Here is a 23,422-nt window from a genome sequence, read left to right as displayed (position 1 = left end):
GAGCCGCAAGGAAGAGAGTATGGTGCCAGGCCAGCCGCACACACGAGAGGAAGTGGGGAGGTATTGGTGTAAAGAGATATTCCCACTCCTTTCTCTAGATTTTCATAGTCCCATAGCCCAGTGAGGAACTCAAATAGGTGTCCAAGTATAAACTGTGAAGTGGTAACTTCTTTGGCACACACTCAGACTCTCAGTCTAGCTGGTGCTCAACCACATGCAAAAATCACAGCCCAGCAATAAAACCACCACCCATGTTAATATCTCCTGGGAGGCGTTTCCTTTTGTTTTAAATCCACCTACAACTGTATTTTGCATTTCAAACAACAGGTCTGCCACCTTCCAGGCAGGGGGAAAGAGGGGCCTGACCCAGCCTCGTTTGTCCAACTGAACAAGACGCAGGCTAGGAAAAATACCATACTGTAAGTCAACAGAAAGTGTTTGCCTGCTGGCTAGAGGTCCTGCGGGAGAAAGGTGGCCCTGGAGATACCGTGCACCAGTTGACTAAAACAAAAACCTGCATGTGTATATCTTTATATATACAGCATATAAATATATATACACACACATACCGTATATATACACACACACCTATAGTTCTCAGTATATAAATAATATATGTACGAGCAAGGTGGTTACGTTCAGCAGCATTGCCCCCAGCCCCTCCTCCCAAAATCTCCCCATGGTACAAGCCGTTTTGTTTTGGTTTCACCTGAACCCATCCCCTCCCACCATGCACAGCAGTGGCTGGCTGTCCGCTGGGCCCCGGGGCCACCGCCCACCCCCACCCCACCTTCCTCCTGGCAGTTTTGTTGCTGATGCATCTGGGAAGCAAACCAAAAGCCACGGGCAGCACAAGAGAACCCCAGTGATGGTGTCCGTTTCTCTGGAAGGGCCCCGCATCTGTCTCAATCCTCCCACTCCGACTTCCCAAGGGAAAAATGAAACATGCCCAAAGCCGCCTGCTGGGATCTTTTGCCAAGCTTCAAGGGACCAAGGCAAATACAAATAAATCTCATGGTCCTGGCTGCTTTCTGCTGAGTTTTGCTTGGCAGCAGATCCACCCTCTGGTTTCCCATAGGCATAAAGTCCTGTTTTTCTTGGGAGGGGCATTTCCATGGTTTCCACACTCATCCCACTGGTGCATGAGCCTTACTGGACCAGAGGTGTGCAAGCGAATCAAATGCTTCTTTGTGCAGAAAAAAGGGGGGGAGGGGTCAGCGGGTTCAAAGTTTTTTTGCACAAAGATTTTATTTCTCCTGCATTTGATTTTGGGTTCGTTTCATTCCCACGCGTGGTGAAGAGCATGCAACAGAAGGAGGGAGCGGCCTCTAGCACTTGTCATCTTCTTCCGTATCACTTAGCACGTCGATGCTAGCCCCACACATCACCCCCTGTGCTGCCCCTCTCCTCCTTCTCCTGTAGTGCCCGTTGGGCATCTGCCAGCCATGCCGCAAGGGAGGGGCTGACCCGATGGTGTTGGAGCGGCCAAGGCTGGTGGCGACAGCAGCCTCAAAGGTGAGCGTCTCCTCCTCGCCGCAGTCTGAGGCATGGGAGTCATCATGCAGGGCCAGGTATGGCTCCGAGATGTACCGCTGGGGAGTGGAGTGCCGGCTCTGCTTTCCCTGCGGAGAGCTGGAAGACTCGGTCAGGCAGGTGTCGTTCGTCTCCAGCGCCTGGGAAAATAGAGGGGACCCCCCCTCGCTCTCATCGGGTTGTGGGGATGTGTCGCCAGGGTGCCGCATCATGGAGGCATAGGAGAGGAGCGGCCGTGGCTTTGGGGGGACCGGAGGGAGTTGCCGGCGACCTCGTCTCGGGGTGCTGGTGTCAGATATAGAGGGGATGGAGCTTTCACTCAGGGAGCCCGTGCCCTGCAAAATGGAAGGAGACAAACACGTGTACATTACAGCTGGGATGGGACGGTTTGGTCAAAAGCTGCATCTTGCCCCTTCGGAAGCCCCTGATGAAAAGCAATCTCTCCATGGGTGCGTCTTCCCTAGGAGATAAGGTGTCTTCTTAACTCCAGTTAGCCACGGGAAAGCCTGGTCTTGAACTCAACCTGCAAACTCCTGTGAATACTCCAATCTGCTTTGTCTTCACGAGGATTTTACCTTGAGTTACACCTGGGCTACACCTAAAATTCCTCGCTATATTGCTCAGGGCTGTGAAAAATGTCACTCCCTATGCAATGGAGTTAAATCAACCTAAACCCACTGTAGACACCGCTAGGTCGACGGAAGAATTCTGGTGATGTAGGGAAGCATCTACCCTACAGTAGCAGTGCCACAGCAGTGCCCCTGTAGTGTAGACACACCCATAGCTAACTCGAGTTAAGAACACACTGGCTACATCTACATCAAACCACTGCAGCTGCATCGCTGTAGTGCTTCAGTGTAGCCAATCACTACAGAGACGGGAGGGGTTCTCCCATCGGTGTAGCTAATCCACCTCCCTGAGAGGCGGTAGATAGGCTGACGGAAGAATTCTTCTGTTGACCTAGCGCTGTCTACACCAGGGGTTAGGTCGTCTTGACTATATCTTTGAGGGATGAGAATTTTTCACACCCCTTAGAGACATAGTTATGCTGATGTAGCTCTTCAGTGTAGACCAGCTTCTAGTGGAGACAAGGCCTCAGGAGATCAGAACAGAGTAAACAGAGGTGGAAACTGTCTCAGCTGCTCCCACTTTCCTTCAGTGATCTCACAATGGCGTGCATTGGGCCTCACAATCATCCATTTGTGCATTCACAGTCCTACACTTGTTGCATCACAAAAGTGCACCGGCAAGGCCAGGGATGGACATCTGCAACCCCACAAGGTGTCAGTGGTAATTAATGGTGTTCTCAAACACACTGACAAAGAAACTGTTCATATGAACAGGTCTGATTCTCCCCTGCCGTGCTGCTTGGGCAGCTGTTTGCACTAGTGCAAAAGGGGTGTTAAATACTACCAAGAAGAATGGTACCATTTCACACCCACGTATCATGGGTGTAAATGACTGGACAAGGGGCAAAGCCGTGGAGAAGCTGGGCCTGTGTCTTGGTGGTGGTGGTGGTGATATCGAAGAAAAGGCAAAAACCCTTAGACTTAAACAGGGGTGGGTTGAATGTGGCTGGGGCTTGTCTGGCAAAGAGCTATATGGAGGGATGGTGACTGTTCCTCAGCTACTGGTAGCACTGCAATGAGCTTTCTAACTGATGGCACTTGGCATCACCTGGTACTATTAACATCACCACCACCAGTTCCCTGCTAGATTTACAGAAGAGGCACTGTGGTTTCACAACGGCAAATCACGCAGCTTGCACTAGGATAAGACAATAACACCCAGTGTGGTCTAGTGGATAGAGCCCTGAATGGGGACTCAGGCATCCTGTTCCAGGCTCTGTGATCTAGGTCATGTCACCTGTCTGTGCCCATGTTTCCCCCCCCACCCATTGTCTGTCCTGTCTAATTAGCTTGGAAGCTCTTGGAGGTAGAGTCTGTCTCATGCTATGTGTTTGCACAGCACCCAGCAAAATGGGGCTCCAGTGGCAGGTAGGGCTTTTCAGCGCTACCGTAATATACAGAATAATTGACCAGTGGCTGCCTAACCCCAGAGATAGGAGTGCAGGGATCTCCATGGTTTTGCAGATTTCTGAGGGGAATGGTTGCTTGCCTCCTTTCCTGCCCCAGGATCTCTGCCTGGAACAATGGTGTTTGGGCTGCTGGTTTCATCCCTACCTGCCTGTTTGGCGTCTGTGACCTGCCCTCGCTGGGTGACCTGGACTGGCGCCGGACAGGAGACTCGCCATCTGCCTGCGGACTCCTCTCCTCCGAGTTGCAGCGCGAGATGTCTGGGGACAGCAGGTGCTTGCGTTCTTTGGATCGCCCTCGTTCTCTTCCACCCGAGCGATGCGTCTCGGACCTGTGGCCTGGAGAGGACAAAGCCAGACTGTAAGGCTCCCCAGTGGGACAGCTGCTGCAATTTGTTCAAAGTGGGGGTCCAGAGATCACAACCACGCTAGGCGGGTGCTGTCATCTTAACTCTAATGTCCAGAGCTCCCGTTCTCTCAGACTCTCTCCATCCTGCTAACCTAACATTTCCTCTGGGCCAGGCAGGTGAGGGGCTGTCCTCATGCCTAGGATCCTATAAGAGCTCCCTCTGCCTCACCAAAGGAGGAGTGTATCTCTACTGCCTCATATCTTCTTACACCCTCCTCTTCCCGCTGAGCAAAGTGCTTGTGACAGCTGTTGTGATTTCCTTCAGTCTGCAGTGGCTCTGGCCATAGCATGGAAATTGCTCTTTCCTTGGGGCTGACAAAGTCTTGCTCCTTCCTCCTTCTCCAGAGCCTCAGTGCCTCCTCTGACACCATGGACCACTGTCTCCTCCTGCGGCACCTCCTGAACTGTACAGCTCCCTCCAACAATGGCTCTGCTCTCGTTTTATTGGGCTCTTTCCTCTCTGTCTCTGGCAGTGACTCCTCCTGTGTCAAGACACCACCTTGACTGAGCCACAGAAAGCTCAATTCTCAGCCTGCTGCTGTTCTGTGACTTCTCCTTCTCAGTCAACTTATCTCCACCTTTATGCTTCCCTAAAGCACCACTCTCAGCCGGATGGAACTGGCAGTGCATTTGGTGAGCCCCACCCCACATACTTTTGACCTGTCTCAACCAAGTAAACCCCAAGACTCTGTCGCAGCTTCTTTCAGGGGAATGCCTGGCCATCCTCAAACACAACTCTACCTCCCACCTTCTTGGCACAGACCTCCCATTTGCCTCCACTGCGTGTAATCTTAGCATCTGAACTTTCCTTCTCCTCCCACATCTCCCGTGCCTGTAAACCTGCCTATCACCAGCTCCGCAACTATGCCAATGCAAGCCACTGCCTCACTTTCAGCTGAAATTCTCATCCATGCCTGAGCCATGGCAACTCTCTTCTCCATGGCTTTGCCAAGCCCCATCTCACCAGACTCCAGGAGGTGCAGAATGCTGCAGCCCTGTCTCCATACAGTTCCACTGACTCCCCAGTCACGTCAGGATCCAGTTCACACCTGGTTTTTTCTCAAGTCTTCTATGGACTGACTCCAGCTTAGCTTACAGACCAGATTTCTCTCTACTTCTCACTCCCTCTTGGGGAAGCTCATGGATATACACCAGACGATTTTGCCATTTTGTTTTGGCCCATCCCCGCATAGCCCTCTCTTCTCCTTCATCTAAACAGCACTTGCCAATCAGAAAGCCAGTGGCACCAAACTCATCTGGTGCTGCAGTGAATCCTTTGCACCTATAGTGGGAGCCAGAGTTGAGGATCTGCAGCCACTCATGTAAGGCAGGGATGGCAAACTTGTACCACTGCCAATCCTGATGCTGCCTGGGACAGGGGACAGACAGCACTGCTGCTGTACAAGAGGGCTGGTGGCTCAGCACAACTCCTGTACATGCTGCTGACAGTGTGAAGGAGCAACAGGAGACCAGGATGGGGGTGGCCTCCTTCAGGGTTAGAGGAAGAACACCCCACACCAAGTAGAGCTGAGCCAGATGCACACTGGAGCAAGGGCCTGGTTGGTAGCCCCATCATCGGGACCTGATTCTGAGATGTTTTGTGGCTCACCCCAGCTGGAGGAATGCTGGACCACAGTGGGAGGGACCCCAGGCCAAGACCCAAACATGGGACACCAGGTGTCCTGCTGCAGCTGTTCTGGCACCTTGTTTTGACAACTCTTGGACTGCGGGTGCAACTCTTATAGAACACTATTCTTCCCTGGTCTGCGCGCTGCCCCCTCTGCTTGTCCAGCCCCCGCCGCTTTTCTGTCATCTCCACACCTGGTACAAGGTAGCCTTCCTCTTTGCAGTGCCTGCATTTCTCTGGCTCATGGACTCTCCATCTATTTTCAGATTTCATAAAATATAAGTCTTCCTTGCCCATATTTCTTAGCAGCTCCCTCCCCTCCTTGCTCCTTGTGGCACTCTCCGAATGTATAATTTAATCCTGTATACTATCCTGGGGCACATCTTGCATGGAAAAGAAATGCATGATGATAAAGCTGGATTGGATTGGACTTCTAGTTCTTGATTCTTTACCATTGTCTTTGGGCGGAGTGCCCCACGACCCTGCCATACCCAATAGTAATACTGAAGCTCGGACTGCAGAAAGTAGTGAATTACTCACCCAAAGAAGATTCTTGTACTCTGGGAAAGAACCCCCCCTCACCTGAGTCTGCATTCAGGCGGCGAGCAGACAGCTGCAGCGAGGAGTGGTAACTTCGCCGGCGTGACTTGTACGTGTTTTCACTGCTTCGCTCCATGGAGAACTCATCCAGCCAGGAGCTGTTAGGACGCTTGTCCCGGATGGTGGAGAATGATCGTCTCATAGAGCTTGTGTCTGTAACCACCTGGAAATGCACCCCATGGGATGATTAATGGAAGCCAGCAGCAGCGGCAGGGGGAGGCAGACGGACCACTCTGAAGTCAAGGTGTCTAATATCAGAGAAAGACTAGTACAGTCTCTCCTGCTCAGACACTTTCCGGGAGGGAGTGCAGGAAATGTAACAGCAAAGGCTCCAGAGCTGCTCCAGCATCTATCACTGAATTAAAAAGCTATGGCCAGATTCTCACCTGGTGTCAATCAGTGCAGAAAAAGGAAGAGCAAAGGAAATTCAAAAGGGAAGAGAAAGGAAAGCTCCTATTGGTTTATTTGCTCCCATGTCTCTCTCCTTTTCAATGTATTTGCGTAACTACTGCCATATTTCCATGTACTTCTCCTCGGCCTGTCCCCTTCTCACCAGCCCACCATCCTGTCCTTCATCTCCTGCCTCTTCCCCATTTGCCCTCACTCTCTCTTGTTGCTCTCATAACCAACTACCTGTCCTTCTAACTATATTCACTCTCCCTATCCTTCACTCCCCCTTACACCATTTCTCTTCCATCCCTCCTTCCTTTCTGCCACCTTATTCCTCCCCATTCTCTCTCCTCTCTCATCTCAGGTTTCCATGTTTCCATGCTTTCCCTCTTCCTTTCGCCATTTCCTTCCCCTCCTTTAGTCCATCCCTTGTTTTCTTCCCTCTCTCCACTCTTGTCTTCTCTTGTTCTTTGCCACCCATCAGTTGTCCCTGCTTGTATTTTTTCTTGCCTTACCTCATCTGCTTTTCCCTTCTCCATCTTTGGATCCATTCTTTTCCTTCCCTTCTCTCCACCCAATCCCCTCTCCTTGTAGTTCTCTCCCTTTCTCTTCTTGTGCCTTCTTTCTGACTTGCTTCCAGCCGCCTCCCCTTGCTTCTCATGCATTTTTCCCTTTAAAACAAAGCTATTTCCTTCCATATCCCTCCAGTCCCTTGGTGCTGCTGCCATGTTGCCTCCCATCCCCATACTGTGTTCAGCCACTCCTCCCAGAGGTAGTCAGTCCCCTCTGTGCCTGATGGTAGAGCAGCTTCTGCGTCCATTTGGACTGTCTCAGCCTATTTGGGGATGGTTGGGCAGGCAGTATTTGGGAAAGATACAACAAAGAGCCATCAAACATCTACCCATTACCAGGTGCCAAATTACCAGTTCACTCAGTAGCATCAGCAGAGGAAAGTTCTCCTTATCTCCCCACTCCCCAAAGGGCCACTGAAGACAAGCAATGTGGATTTAACCCAAGGAGAATACTAGGAACATTGCATCCCACCCCCTTTGGCATGGAAGGGCCCCCACTACTGAAGAAATGTGAGCTCCTGCTACTCCATGCCAAAGGGTTATGAAAACAACCCAAGAAAAGCTTTCATGTCTCGGTCAAAACAGAATACGAGACAAACAGACAGAAAAACCAGGCAGACAAACGAAGAGATGGAGCATGACCCAGACTGATCAGGACAGACTGCCCAGGACCAGACAGGTGTGCACATGTTTCAGGACAACGGCAGAAGAAGGAAAGCAGAAGTTGGGTAATTGTCAATACAAATATTTGCCAGGTGGGGAGGGATACTTTGAAAATGTTGCATGTTGAATGAAACACCCATGAACCAGTCCTGCTGAACGACAGTGGGGGTGGGCTAGGGGGAGCAGAAGGATGGTCCAGTAGTTTGGGTTCTATCTTGTGAGACCCGGGTTCCATTCCCTGCTCCACCACAGGCTTCCTGTGTGACCTTGGGCAAGTCTCTCTGTGCCTCAGTTCATCATCCATACAATGGGGATAATAGCATCACCCTTCCTCCCAAGGGTGTTGTTAGGATAACTACGGTACAGACTGTGGGGTACTCAGATACAGTAGGAATAGGGGCTATGTCATCCCCTAAGATAGACTGTTTCCCAATGCCATCCAGATAGAGACCTGCTGGAAAAGCACTAGTGATACCTAGCACACTGCAGTAGGGCCTGGCAGTGCAGCACTAAACATCTCACAGGGAAAAATATGGGCTCTCTTTTCATTTCAGATAGCTACAGCCATGTACTTCCACTTCTGCTTGTCCGGCTATGGTTTCGCTTGGTGTTACCTGGGGATCCACAGTCAGGCGTGGCATGGAGGAGGCCCTCCCAGATACAGCGCGCTCCTGAGTGTCCACGGGGAGATAGTTGCCACGGTTAGAGGGCTGCACGCTTTGAAACTCTCTAACCTCTGGCTCCTGGAAATAAACACACAGCCAAGCTCGTGGGATTTTGTTTGATTAGGTCACCACTCCTCTCCTGCCAGTGTCTATGCTCCTGTTGGACTGGGAACTGCTTGACAGGAGGGGAACCTGCCTCTTTCAAATCTCAGGAACAGAGCGCAGTTTTTTGGTTGGCCAAACACTGAGAATGGCTGGATTTGATATTAATAGCAGTTTCAGTCTCAGACTCCATTACAGAGACCCAGCTCACAGGTTCCTGCCCTGGCTGACACCTAGGCAAACTTCACTACTTTTTTATTTTAGCAATGAGAGAAGGAAAACCAAGACTGATTTTTCTAGGTCCCTGGAATATCTACCCTTCTACTGCTTAGTTTTCTTTTATTTCCATTTTTTTAAGCTTGCAGAATCTTCTCTGTTTTGATTTTCTAAAAGGTTTTTCCAGTCATGTCCAAGTTTTTAATTTAATTGGAGATATACCAATCTCCTAGAGCTGGAAGGGACCTTGAAAGGTCATTGAGTCCAGCCCCCTGCCTTCACTAGCAGGACCAATTTTTGCCCCAGATCCCTAAGTGGCCTCCTCAAGGATTGAACTCACAACCCTGGGTTTAGCAGGCCAATGCTCAAACCACTGAGCTATCCCTCCCCCCCCATGAATCAGAAAGAGCTCAATGTCACATTTGTATATTTTGGTTAATTTCCAACTTAAAAAATCTCTTTTGTTTTGGTCAAAGAGGAAAAACGGAAGCAAGTGCTATTATTTTGGGTTGCCTGGAAGTGACATCAGATAGATGTAGGTCATCACTAGGAAGTGACAATAGAAGGGATGAATTCAGAGACCCCCTCCTTCATAGCCAGCAGTCTCCATGAAAGGTTGACCGGGAAGTTTCCATTTTTGGCTGAAGGGCTGAGTTGTATGGAGAGGTGCCGTGTGTGTGATACAGAATTCACAGAGATAGTGCTACAAACTCTGAGAAGCATACAAATCAGACTGGAAATGTACAGTGATACAACACTGCAGTCCAACAAGAGTAAGGGTGGTGTCCAATGCACACACGTGTACATATATACACATACACAGACACTAGTGCTGCTGACCGGAATGTGGGCATATGTGTATGTTCACGTTTGTGCGACACAGTTCAACAGTTCAGATTTGATAATGGACACCAGCACTGACAACAAGATGAACACGAATCCCAAAGCAGCCGATACCATCGTTCAGCACAGGGTAACCCACTGAAATGAGTATTTAATAAAAGGAATTGACCTGTGAAGAAAAGGATAGTTTACTGCATTATATCAATCCTTTGTACTACAGCATCACAAAGTCTTAGAGCACCTTCCAATCTGTGGTATTTCCTGTGCACTTGTGTCCTGGGCCTGGAAACAGAGAGAGGAGGAACACTGGGCTGCTCAGACATTCTTTAGAAACATAGTTAAACAGCACCAGGCACGTGGCATCCTTAGTAGCTCTGATAAACATGTCGGGCCAGATTTTCAGCTGCTGTAAACTGGCATAGCTCCAATGGAGTCCTGCTGATTTACACCAGCTGGCCATCTGGATCCACCTGTCAATATGTGGTGTGTGTACATTTTGCATCCCACACTCCCTACAAACCAGGCCTGTGCACGATCTGAAGCTCCATGCCCTGGGCATAGCTGAACGCAATCCTTTCCATCTTCAAAGTTAAGATGGATTTGTTTTTAAATGGGGGAAGAAGTAGCAAGAGAGTTGGTATTATTGCTTGGACCAGTGGTTCTCAACCTGTGGCCCATGGGCTGCTTGTGGTCCAATCAGCACAGAGCTGCAGCCCATGTGACATCCTCAGGGCCATTCAGGTAGTATTGGATGTGGCCCACATAACTCGTTGTGGGCTGCATATGTGGCCCACAGTGGAAACAGGTTGAGAACCACTGGACCCAAGAAGGTTTTTGAGCGGTGTGCATGTGCGTGGGACTGCCCACAGCACACCCGCAGGATGGGGCAATAAAATAGGAACTATCTTTTGGAAACAGAGCAGAGCTGTGGTGCTGAGACCATAAAGTAAGTACATTAAAGGCAGGACATTGGTTTACCAGAGATTGCTGTTCCTGGAACTGCCCATGTGTCGAATCCATACAAGCCAGTTGGAATATCTCTTGAGGAGAGAGTGGACTCAGCGACGGGTACCCACTCCGACTGCTCCTGCAAAGATATTCCAACTTCAGAGAGACAGAGAGAGAGAACAAATTTTCATGCTGTGATCACTGATGGCCTCTCTGACTTAAACCTCTTAAAGAGAAAAAGGCGACCTCATTTCACTCAGCACTGCATTCTCAAAGTTCTCCTGGCAAGAGGCGCTCCTTTGGTGGGTACGCTGTGAATTGAAATTAACAACTTCTCATCTCCCATACAAACCTCAACCTGGCATTCCTGAGTACTGTCCTGACAGCTGGCACTTCACTGAAAAGGGACATCCGTTGTGCCACCTACAATGTGGGAGCACAGTGACAGTTCCAAAATAAGCCTCCACCTGGCGGTCATACTTGGCTGACAATCACAAGAGTTTTACTGTTCCCAGAATGGATATTTTGTTTCTCTGTGAAGTAGTCCAGTTATTTTGCAGCTAACAGTGGCGCAGTGGTACAGTGATGGCTTCCTCAGGGATGCCTGCTATTATGGGGATGGCATTACTAATGTGACATGCACGTGCCTGGTGGTTGCATTGTCTCTGAAGAACAGGGTGTTATGTCACTCGTAACAGAAGTGTCAATCATGTTCAAGCATTATTGATTTTTTCTTTTCCTTTTTTAACATTTTTTCAGGTGAATTTAGAGTTGGCCAAAGCCACAAGATTCCCATTGACTCTCAGAAAAGGTACAGCAAGAGTAGAGGCCGGGCAAGCTTCCTCATACTGTGCTGCAATGGACCTCAACCCTGACCCAGAGGGACCACCTCTAGGGATGAGAGGGTAACACAGTCTCCATGCCACATTTCTCATTTATTCCTTGACCTCTCTGCTGAGAGTGAAACAGTTGCCACCTGCTATGGTGGTGCTTGCCAGCTGGGAGAAGGACTGAGACCATAGGCTCACTTCACATGAGCCAAACAGCAATCAGACAACAAGGACTTAGAATCCTAGAAATTTAGGGATGGAAGGGACCTTGAGAAGTCATCAAGCCTAGCCCCCTACACTGTGGCAGGACCAAGTAAACCTAGATCATCCCTGACAGATGTTTGTCCAACTTGTTTTTAAAAACTTCCAATGATGGGGATTCCACAACCTTCCTTGGACGGCTATTCCAGAGCTTAACTACCCTTAGAGTTAGAAAGTTTTCCCCAATATCTAACCTAAATCTCCCTTGCTGCAGATTAAGCCCATTACTTCTTGTCCTACCTTCCATGAAGATGGAGAACAATTGATCTCCAGCCTCTTTATAACAGCTCTTAAGATACTGGAAGACTGTTATCAGGTCCCCGCCTTAGTCTTCTTTTCTCCAGACTAACCATGCCCAGATTTTTCAACCTTTCCTCATAGGTCAGGTTTTCTAAACCTTTTATCATTTTTGTTGCTCTCCTCTGGACTTTTTCCAGTTTGTCCATATCCTTCCTAAATTGTGGTTCCCAGAACTGGACACAGTACCCCAGCTGGGGCCTCACCTGTGCCAAGTAGAACTGAACAATTACCTACTGTGTCTTACAGACAACATGCCTGTTGTTACACTCCAGAATTATATTAGCTTTTTTTGCAGCTATATCACATTGACTCATATTCAGTTCATGGTCCACTATAACCCCACAATCTTTTTCAGCAATGCTACCACCTAGACAATGATTCCCATTTTGTAGTTGTGTATTTGATTTTTTCTTCCTAAGTGAAGAACTTATTGAATTTCATGTTGTTGAATTCAGACCAATTCTCCAATTTGTCAAGGTAAAATTGAATTTTAACCTGTCCTCCAAAGTGATTACAACGCCTTCCAGCTTGGTGTCATCTGCAAATTTTATAAGCATGCTCTCTACTCCATTATCCAAGTCATTAATGAAAATATTGAACAGTACCGGACCACAGACTGACCCTTGTGGGAATATACCTCCCAATTTAACAGCAAGCCATTGATAACTACTCTTTGAGTACGGTCTTTCAACCAGTTGTGCACCCACCTTATAGTAAATTCATCTAGACCACATTTCCCTAGTTTGCTTATGAGAATTTCATGTGGAAACTGTGTCAAAAGTCTTACTAAAATAAAGGTATATTATGTCTACTGCTTCTCCTCATCCACTAGGCCAGTTGTCCTATCAAAGGAGGAAATTAAGTTGGTGTGACAATTACTTACAACCCTATTATCTTCCAGGTGCTTACAAACTGATTGTTTAATAATTTTCTCCAGTATCTTTCCAGGTATTGAAGTTAGGCTGACTGGTCTGTAACTCCCTGGGTCCTCCTTGTTCCACCTTTTAAAGATAGGTACTGTGTTTGCCCTTCTCCAGTCTTCTGGGACCTGCCCCGCCCCCCAAGAATTCTCAAAGATAATTGCTATTGGCTCCAAGATTGGGTCAGCTAGTTCCTTAAGAACCCTAAGATGAATTCCATCAGGCCCTGCTGACTTGAACACATCTAACTTATTTACACATTCTTTAACCTGCTCTTTCCCTATTTTGTCTTGCGTTCCTTCCGCCCTGGTTGTCAGTATTAATTGTGTTGAGTATCTGGTCATCATTCACCTTTTTAGTGAAGACTGAAGCAAAAGGCATTAAGCACCTCAGCTTTCTTCATGTCATCAGTTATTAGCTCTCTTTCCCCAGTAAGTAGAGGGCCTACACTTTTCTTTGTTTTTCTCATGCTCCTAATGTATTTAAAGAACCTCTTCTTATTGCTTTTATGTCCTTTCTATATGTAACTCATTTTGTGCCTTAGCCTTTCTGATTTTGTCCCTACATGCTTGTGCTGTTCTTCTGTACTTCTCCTTATCATTTTGACCATGTTTCCAATTTCTGTAGGATTCCTTTTTGATTTTCAGGTCATTAAAGAGCTCCTGATGGAGCCATATTGGCCTCTTCCTATCTTTCCTTTACCTCGGAATAGTTTTGACTTATAGTCACTACTAACCTTGACCCGGTTTTAAATTGGGGACCTTGAAGTGAAAGACTCACTATCTCTTTACCACTCCCAGATGCATACTAGTCCCCCTTGATCGTGCTGCTGGTTGTTCTGCTAATGCCATGTTGGGTTTTCAGTGCTGTCTACATAGAGCTTGGTGTAATTTGTCTGCCAAAAAAATGCAGATTTGGGGCAACTGAAACAATTTGCAAATTCATGGTGATTTCGGCAAATTATTTTGATCCAAGTAAAAAAAGAAAATAAGTTGAAAATCTCAGAACGACATTATCAACTTACAATATTTGAATTTTTGGGGGCTAGATTCAAAAGGGCAACAGTGGTACAACTGCAGACTTAGTGCACCCTACTCCAAAATTGCTTATACCTTGGGGAGTAGGGCACTCACCTAGGAGGCAGGAGACCTGGGTTCAAGGCCTGAGTGATTCACACTAGAGTCTATCACATCCCCAGTAAGTGTTCTAACCACGAGGATATTGGGTGTATGGGGGGCTCTTCCTCCTCCTTTTCTGTGACTCTAGACCAGTGGTTTTCAAACTTTTTGTACTGGTGACCCCTTTCACACAGCAAGTCTCTGAGTATAACCCTCACCTTAAAAAATAAAAATGGGGGGTATTAATTTAATGAGAGCCGACCCCCATGTAACCATTTTGTGACTCCCCCATTTGCGAACCCCTGCTTTAGACCTTCATTTCCTTTGCTCTTATTAAAAAGATCCAAAATGAAACATTTGAAAAGTTTCCCAACTTTTTCAATTCACTGAAAAGTCTAAGACATTTCAGGTTTGGTGCACTAATGGAAATATTTTTCCAGTTTTTTGGAACTGCCAATGAACCGAAAAAACAGTTATTCTCACAGTTCTACATCTATGTGGCTGGATACATGCTGATGCTGTCCATAGGCTGAAATGCAGCTCTTTGTGGTCCTTTGGTAACACTAACAAAAACACACCAGAAGCTCATACTTCTGCATTCGTCCTACAATGATCGTGATGTTTCTGATGACTGCCAGGATTTCCTTTTCCCCTGGGCTCTGCCTACTACCCCTATTTGCACCTCCAGTGCCATTCATTCAGGAAATAAAATAATGTCTGTAGGAACAGAAACACCAGAGCAGATATGCTACAGGTATTAAGGGCTATACTTACAGGCCTGAAAGGGTGTCCTGCTGGAGGTAAGGCAAAGCTTTGGCATTAGAAAGGATCTCTGGAGGCAGAGATGAGGGCTCCATGCGCTGGAACATAGGGGCATTTTTCTGTAATAAAAAATAAACAGTCTGAGTCCGTTTAAAATGCAAAACATTTCCGCTGCATAAAAAAGAAATCCCTTGTACAGAAGGTTAAAAGCAAAACAATGCTCCCCCTTTCTGAATCCATCTTCTGGACTGCGGTCTATCTGTCTAGTATAAACTCTACACTGCTATGAACACATTTGCTTTAAATTACCCACCTCTTCTTTTACCTTTCGTCTCCTTCACTCACCCGTCCCTTAAACCTTCAGATGGCCACTCTCTTAGTGCTGTGCCAGCCATGTCGAGAATCTGTGTGTGGTCAATGTCTTGTTTAAAGGTCACTTTGATACAGAACCCTCGCTCTGAAGGCGTCGTGAGCTCTCTGCTCTCCCCACAGCCAAAAAGCACTAGCCAACTCTTGCAGTGGTTGAACTCACCTGTTCCTCCAGCTGCTGTTTCTGCTTCTTTGCTTTGCTCTGCTTATAGTAGTCCATGATCATCATGGCTGCATATATTTTGCCCACCGTCAGGTCAGAAGCTGCGAGCGTAAGAGGAACACTTTGATGTTAGCAGAATCAATAGGAGGGAAGGTCTGAAGACTCTATTGCCCACCCTTTGCGATCTCATGATACCCATCTTACTCTCCTGATCCTTAAAAGACAAACTCTGTTCAGTGCTCTAGAAGAAATTGAATTAAAAGACCAAGTACTGTGGGTGGAAATCCCTCCAGATTTAGGACAGTCTGGAGGTGGACAGCTTAGAATCACAGTAATAAAACATTGGAAATACGCAGCCTCATCACACAGTTGCTGTAACTCCATCAAAAGAAAGGGGGAACAAACAATCCTCCCCCCCCACACACACACATATGGGTCAGAGGATCCTCCTGATCAAAGGGGTTTGAGCTGAGAAGATCACCTCATGCTATTTATTTTTCAAGCGGGTTCAGGGTATTGGGGTGGAGCAAGGAGAAATTTTGCTTGTGTTAGAGAAAATCTCCTCTGGGCTTCTCCTTAAGCAACGAGCCACTATTGCCATGTTCCTGTTCCCCTTGCTGGAGATGCCTCCCCCACCTTGGCATTGTGAGAAGTTGGCAGCAATGATGCAGAAGGAGGAGACTCACTTTTTGGCAGAGGCACTAGTACGTCCAGCATCTTCTGGGACAGGTGAGGCCAGATGGCCAGAATCTCCTTTTGCAGCTCCGAATCCAACTGCTGCCAGTCTGCACCACCTGGAACACAGAGACAGATCCACACAGACTACCGATGGGACAGGCTGCAGAGAGGCAGGGAGGTTCTTTATGGGTATGTCTACACTGAACATACTGGGTCAGACCAATGGTCCATCTAGCCCAGTGACCTGTCTTCTGACAGTGGCCAGTGCCAGATGCTTCAGAGGGAATGAACAGAACAGGCAGTCATTGAGTGATCCACCCCGTTGTCCACTTTAGCTTCTCGCAATCAGAAGCTAGGGCCACCCAGAACTTGAGGCTGCGTCCCTGACCATCTTGGCTAATAGCCATTGATAGACCTATCCTCCATGAACCAATCTAATTCTTTTTTGAACACAGTTATACTTTTGGTCTTCACAACATCCCCTGGCAACGAGTTCCACAGGTTGACCATGCGTTGTGGGAAGGAGTACTTCCTTTTGTTTTAAATCTGCTGCCTATTAATTTCATTGGGTGACCCCTGGTTCTTGTGTTATATGAAGGAGTAAATAACACTTCCCTATTCATTTTCTCCACACCATTCATGATTTTGTAGACTCTTATCATATCCCCACTGAGTCGTCTCCTTTACAAGCCGGATTGTCGCAGTCTTTTTAATCTCTCTTCATATGGAAACTGTTCCATACCCTTTATCATTTTTGTTGCCCTGTTCTGTACCTTTTCCAATTCTAGTTATCTTTTTTGGGATGGGATGCAGTATTCAAGGTGTGGGCGTACCATGGATTTATATAGTGGCATTATATTTTCTGTCTTATTATCTATCCCTTTTCTAATGGGGGTTCCTAGCATTCTATTAGCTTTTTTGCCTGCTGCTGCCATTAAAAACTCATGTCCAGCCCGTGCCAGCTGACTCAGGCTCATGGGACTCAGGCTGAGGAGCTGTTTAATTGTGGTGTAAACATTCGGGCTCAGGCTGAAGCCTGGGCTCTAGGACCCTGTGAGGTGGGAGGCTCCCAGAGCTCGGGCTACAGCCCAAACCCAAATGTCTACACAGCAGTTAAACAAGCCCTTACCCCGAGCCCGAGTCAGCTGGCAGGGACCAGCGGCTGGTGTTCAACTGCAGTGTAGACAGACCCTATGAGTCCATCTCCATGCCCTGGGCATAGCTGAACGCAATCCTTTCCATCTTCAAAGTTAAGATGGATTTGCTTTTAAATGATATGGCACCATGCAGCCATAATTGGGAGAAAGAGCCGCTACCAACAAGTGGCAACTCTGAATGGGAACATTCAATGGCATAAAGTGCTAGAAGGGAAATCTCATCCATAGAAAAGTCTCTCACCCAGTGCAGATCTCCCTTCCTCCATCCCACACGCACCTGCTGCTACCCCACTGTCTCTTCCTTTAAACTAAGTGCTGGTGAAAGGTATTGATAGTCCGGGAGAACAGGGGTAAGCCAGGCAGAGCCACTGCAAGCTCCCCTATATGGCCTTACCCACAGGCTTCAGATCTCACCTGGTGCAGCCACCTCTGGGATGAGAAGCTAATTCACCCCCCAGACTCATTCAGACCGTGGCCTCTCAGCTGAGGCTGTCAAGAATGGTGCCAGTTCATGCCAGATTTGCTGGAGACATGGATACTTCTCCACTGGCCCCATGGCTGAAGCTACCACTCCAGTTCACGTTCACACAGGCCACTGGGCAGCTATGAAATGGGGATGGCTTTCGGTCTCTTACGCCTGGCCCCGAGACACCCAGTACCATGCCTGTCCACTGGACTTTCTACTTGTCTCTTGTTATGGGCCAAGAATGGGCAGTGTATTGGAGTGAAGTAATTTCCACATCCTCATAAGGATTATTTTTAAATATTTCCCTTTCTAGGGGTCTCCCTCCAGGGCTCCACCCCCTCTCCCCCAAGATCCCACAGGCTGCTGAGCGCAGGATGTGAGTTCCACAGGCTCCTACGAGTGCTGTTTTCTGTCCTTTGGGCAAAAGAGGTCGCTAGAGAACAAGGTGCTTGGGGTCGGTTTTTGTGATTCTCTTTTGCTGGGAGGATAGGAACTCTCCTCCTACATCTCTCCCTCTGGCTGTCACGGCCAGGAAATACTTTCCTGTTTTCTGAGCACCACAGCTTTAAGTGGAAAGCTGCCCATCATGGAAGAGGGCAGTGTCAGTACTTATGAGGAAAGCAGCTCCTTCCGGAGCCGAAGATAGTTTCAGACTGGAAAGGTTACAGAGCCAGATGCAGACTAGGGTTGATTTTTCTCTTGCCCTCTTTTACTAGCAATTTCCTCCATCCCTGCATCTGACCCCAGAGCAATGCTCCCACATACTACTCAGCCTGCCAGAGGAAGCAAATAGGACTGAATGAACGGCCTCCTGCCCCTTGCCAATGTAATAAGTCAGCTCCACCACCCACCACGCCGTCTGCACCGACTGCTCCTGAATCCTTGTGCCGCTGCTCCCCACCCTCACCTTTAGCGATTTTGATGTCCAGTGCCGTACGGATCAGAGCCATCAAGGTAGAGGTGAAATGGACCGTCATGTCCTCGGCCACAGGCATGTTCATCAGCACCAGCCTCTGCGCAAAAAAGAGAAAAAACAGCAGGCGACAAACAATATCGAAAAACACATCAAGCAGGCAGGAGGGGAAAAAGCAAGAGAGCATGTAAAACAGCACAGCCAAAAAAGAAGGGCAAGGATCAGCCCCTCCCTCTCATTCCAACTCCTTCTATCCCCCTCCCCCAGTATTCCGGCTCACTGCCTTCCTATGCCTGTCATTTGGCTCTCCAGGACCCTATACTACAGCCCAAGAGCAACCCCCTAGCTTGGGGAATGAGTGGGTGTTCCCTGTGCTTTCGGAAAGGACTCCTGAAAACTCAGGGATTCGGCTCTGGAAATTACCAAGGGGGAGACAGCCCTGGGGGATTGCTCCATCTCCTGCTTCAGAGCAGTTTTGAAATCCAGCTTCTACCCCATCCCCTGGGGACACCCCTAAACCATGGGCAGTTCTGATTGGCTGGCTTGCCTAATATGCAACATCCTGGCGCCCCCTTTTTGAGTCTTTCAGAGATGACAGTTGCCGGCATATGATCACACATGCATAGGATCCAACTTATCCAATGGGGAGATAGAGAGAGGGCAGCCAGGGAGAGAGAGGAAGGCGACCAAGGCAGGAGAGGTCAGGCCATGCTCCCTTCACCCAGAGGGGGACAAACTCAAATGGCCAGATCCACTTTCCAGAGAGTATATTTTGCTCTGTGTATACATCAGGATTTCCCTCTCCCACACCTACCAACATCCGTCCCATCCTTAGTACTTCCTGCTGCATCGTGCACAGCAGTTCTCCTGGGCACGAAGGTTCTCAACCAGTCACAACACTAGCAGGGGTGTATGCGGGATCAAGTGAGAGTGCTTGTGTGAGTGTGAGCAGCTACACAGGAATATGTGGGTGCAGAAGCTGTTGCTAGCTAGAACACCACAGACACTGTCAGCATTCAGTAGGGGAAGTCTGGAAGCCAAGTTCTGGGGAGATCCTCCTGTGGCTTTTGAACCAATTATCTCAGCCTCTGATCTTGGAGTCTCCCTCATAATTCTCTTTGAGTTTTGTCTCCAATATTGCAACAGGGTATCTCACTCTGAATACCTTTCTGGGCCAGTCTGCTCAGAGCTCAACATTGCACAGCTCCTGACCCATTCACAACTTCCTCCCACATCACACATCCCATGCAGCTGGCCAGCAGGTTCTAGAGTGCTTCCCCAGAGGCAGGAGCACAGGACACTGCACCAGCAGAGCAATCAAAGGGTCAGTTAAAGATAGTCACTCTAGCGCCCAAAGGTAAAAAGCCCCAGTGGGCAAAGGGATGGGACTCTCACCAGCTCAACCTCAGCATGGAGTGTTCTCTTTCCAGATTGCATGAGCTCTCCCTGGGGAACTAGTGCCAGGCTGGCACACCGTGATCACTGCACGCCCAGGCCTACACAAGGGACCCTCATGGCCTACCACCTTCTCATTTCAACCTTTCCAAGTGAGCGGGGCTGAGAGCAGTATGGTTCAGGGTCAAGTAGGGATGGGCCATCCTGGAGTTTCCTCCACCACTTGGAGGAGGCCTAGTTCCAGAGAACCCCTATCAATCCCACTTGGGGGGCTGTCCAATTGGCCCAACTGCAAAGGGGCTGTGTTATCCTTCTACTTCCCATTCTTATACTGAGCCACATTTCCATCCTTTCCCATAACAGGAATGCTACATCCCTGGGTGTCCTGATGGGTGTGTCATACCCAAAACAGAGCTCTGTCAGAGTGGACAGTACCTCTCCTTATGGGGCATGTAATTTCTGATTAAACCAAACCAGGCTGGAACTTACTGAGTATTCAACAATTCCCCCTCCCACTCCCTGCTCAGCACTAGCCCAGAAGGAAGGAAGGAAGGGTTGGTCTACCTTATAGGCCACTTTGGAGGGACATCTCTTGCCGAGGCCTAGCGGTGGTGACATGAGAGTCAGCATTTCATACATCTCAGTGTAATGGATGCGGCCACTGCTCATGGAGGAGGAAGGGGTGGATGGAAAAGATGGGGAGGAGGAGTAAGGGAGGGTGGGGAAGAGGAGAGGAAGGAAGATGCAGACAGAGAGAGGAGAGGAGAAGAGGCATTCCCAGAGAGCAAAAACAAACAAACAAAATAATAATACAGGAAACAGGAGAGAAAAAACAAATGGACAAACAGGAAAAGAACAGGAAACCCGTTAATCAAGGCAAATCATACACAAGTGTCCGTCCTGATGAGGATTTATATCACTCCACACACAGCCCCAGGAACGCCAGCTTAAACCACTTGCCTCTCCAGCTCTCTGCTGCTGCTGCTGGCTAGTTCTACTTTTCCCTTCAGTCTTGGCAGTAACTTCCTAGTCTGAACCCACCCTGCCCACCCCTCCAAAATACAATTGTTCCACAAGTCCCAGGGCTGTGTGCAAGTGGCATAAATCAGATATACGGCGCTGAAGCAATGGGTTATTTGAGATGTGGTGGCACATATCTCTGTGACACAGAAGAACCAACAGTGTTCCATGGACTCTGTAGTTTCTTCCCTTTCTGGGTCCCAGGCACTGTTTCAAAATGTCACATAACCCATGGCTGGAACGTCGTGTATCCCCATCTTGTAATGTCTATGCAATTGGGGGCAGCATCTTGCATAGAAGGCAGCGGGCCAGGGTCATTTGTCAAAGGAAATATGCCCAGTTGCTTCCGTCTGGCCCTGTGGATGGAGCACTTTCCCACCATGCACCAGTGCAAAAGGCATGCTAGTGGCTGAGAAAAGAAAACCAGGAGGAAAGTTCGGCATGCCATGCTCCCACCCCGGCTCTCTCCCACATGCGACTGCAAGTTCCGCCAAGTTGGAGTTTAAAGAGTCTCAGCAGAGGCAGCTGTTTGGCCTTCCAAGATTGAAGCTCACTGGGATTCCCCCAAATGGAACAGTAACTAGGATTGCTTCCTCGATGGATTCCCACCTTGTGCTCCTCTGCTTGCAATGACCTGTCCAGATCTGTTAAGCTCAGTAACAGTATCACAAATTTGTCATCTGATGGATTTCCTTTCTGGGACTGACCTCTTCCACAATGAGACATTTGGGCTGCACCTCTCTTCCTGCAAATATTGAAGGCAGTTCAGATGGGTCTCACAGGACCCCCGGGCTTGGCCACTTCTCTTCTGCCCTTGGACCAGATGAACATTTCAACGTCTGTATTGAAACACCAGATGGTTAATGGATAAATGCAAATGCTTAACAGTGACTGTATTAACTATACACATGGAGTGGCAAGGCAGCCATTGCAGAGGCATCTGAAGAAGGTACCTCAGGTAGGGTTGACTGGGAGAGTGGTCAGTTCTAGAGAGGAAATTGTCAAGTAACAAACATTCCATTCAGGATCCTGACCTCTTTCCCAATCAGATGTAGCGAGCAATAAGGAAACGTTAGTAGAGAGAGACTGATAAGGAGGACAGAGGAAGAATATTTCTTCTTTTCTAGTATTAGTCTAGTTTGGGAGCAGCTTCCTATTGAATGATGCTACCACCGAGGGTTGGAGGTACAGTCTGCAATGTTTTCTATAGGTCTTGCTGCATAACCTGGGGACGCCATCAAGGAATGTAATGAGTGAGCTCTGTCGCATTCTGGAATTGGCATATTAGTGTCTGTAGATACTTCAGAAATGCAGCACTCGATCCAGCTGGCTATGGAGGATTTTGATGTGTTCTAGTCCAGGCATTTAGGACAAAAGTAAACAAATGAAGATGGTGTTTCCTGAATGGGTTGGTTCCATCTGGGTAAATTTTAGCAGTTCTTTTCACAGCTAGCATGCACCCTGCTCCTCCCCGGAAGTGCGGCGCTTTTCAGCAAAATGAAGGAAAAATTATTTCTTGTGAGGTGCGGAAGGAAGAGTTTACCTTGGTAATAAATGACTGATGTACGAGAGCTGTGTTATCCTCACAGAACATTCTGTAAGCTTTGTGTCTTCTCAAAGCAAAAATTTCACAGCCTTCTTATCAACACGATCGTGACCAGAAAACTTGTCTTTATGGCAAGAAGAACAGGGAAACCGGGGCCATCAACCCAAATGGGGTGGGTAATTGGCTTGTAGCACTGAGGGCAGATCTCAGACAGGCCTAAATGCTGGTTTAGATGGAAGGGACGTTGATCATCTGGTGATGCATCAGTAACTGGACGTATCTGCTTTTATAGCACTGTTTATGAATGAGATGCAAAATGTGATGGCGGAGGGTCTTAGGCTCAATTCTTGGTTGACCTGTAAGAAATCCAGGACAGACATGCCTTGTTTCCCATCTTAGCACCATTAAGAGGATCCTGTTTGTATGCTCTGCATAAATGGAAAGGGCAGAAAGCCTGCAGGGGACTAGGAGATTGTACATGGCCTTGCACTGCCCATGTTGGTTAGGAATTACTGTTCAACAGCCAAAGTGTCAGGCTCAGATGGTTGTGACGCAGGAGTGGATTCCAGGATAAAAGATCCAGTCTGTTGGGAAGGTGAACTGGAGGTCTCTGTGACTGCTCCACTAAGGCTGACCCATGGCAACCATCTTGGACAATTTGTGGCAAGAATGACCATCACTTCCACCTTTTAAAAAATAATCTTTTAATCTCTCTTCCTAGTAGTAGTAGAAGGGAAGTGGGTGGCACAGAGAAGCAGATTTGGCTAATCAGTGAGTCAGAGCTTCCGTTCCCAGCGATTTCTGGTCTACGTTGCTGATGAAGAGCTTTGCTTTCATGTTCTGACTGAATGTGAATAGGTACCCCTGGGGGAACCTATCTTGTTGGATCTCAGCTAGAATACTTCTCATTTCAGTGACCAC

At 48.2% G+C, this 23,422-nt stretch overlaps 1 protein-coding gene across 3 annotated transcripts in view; it reads right to left on the bottom strand.

Annotated features, from left to right (window-relative positions):
- Positions 1-717: 717 nt before the first annotated feature.
- Positions 718-23,422, bottom strand: part of CACNA1E (calcium voltage-gated channel subunit alpha1 E) — a 269,347-nt gene continuing 246,642 nt past the window's right edge. The window contains exons 40-49 of one of the 3 annotated variants that reach the window (XM_039483761.1): positions 20,500-20,596; positions 18,535-18,640; positions 16,013-16,120; positions 15,327-15,427; positions 14,807-14,913; positions 10,634-10,742; positions 8,444-8,572; positions 6,187-6,367; positions 3,717-3,907; positions 1,329-1,868 (exon numbers count right to left, since the gene is read on the bottom strand). In XM_039483761.1, the coding sequence (XP_039339695.1) occupies positions 1,329-1,868; positions 3,717-3,907; positions 6,187-6,367; positions 8,444-8,572; positions 10,634-10,742; positions 14,807-14,913; positions 15,327-15,427; positions 16,013-16,120; positions 18,535-18,640; positions 20,500-20,596 (1,669 nt within the window). Of the gene's footprint in view, positions 1,869-3,716; positions 3,908-6,186; positions 6,368-8,443; positions 8,573-10,633; positions 10,743-14,806; positions 14,914-15,326; positions 15,428-16,012; positions 16,121-18,534; positions 18,641-20,499; positions 20,597-23,422 lie in introns of all 3 variants that reach the window. The other 2 variants (XM_039483760.1, XM_039483762.1) reach the window with 2 other exon arrangements.

The sequence above is a fragment of the Mauremys reevesii genome, linkage group 8, assembly GCF_016161935.1.
Source record: "Mauremys reevesii isolate NIE-2019 linkage group 8, ASM1616193v1, whole genome shotgun sequence".
NCBI classification, from domain to species: Eukaryota; Metazoa; Chordata; order Testudines; family Geoemydidae; genus Mauremys; species Mauremys reevesii.
The sequence above is the reverse complement of the archived record's forward strand: the minus strand, read 5'-3'. Positions and strand labels throughout refer to the sequence as shown.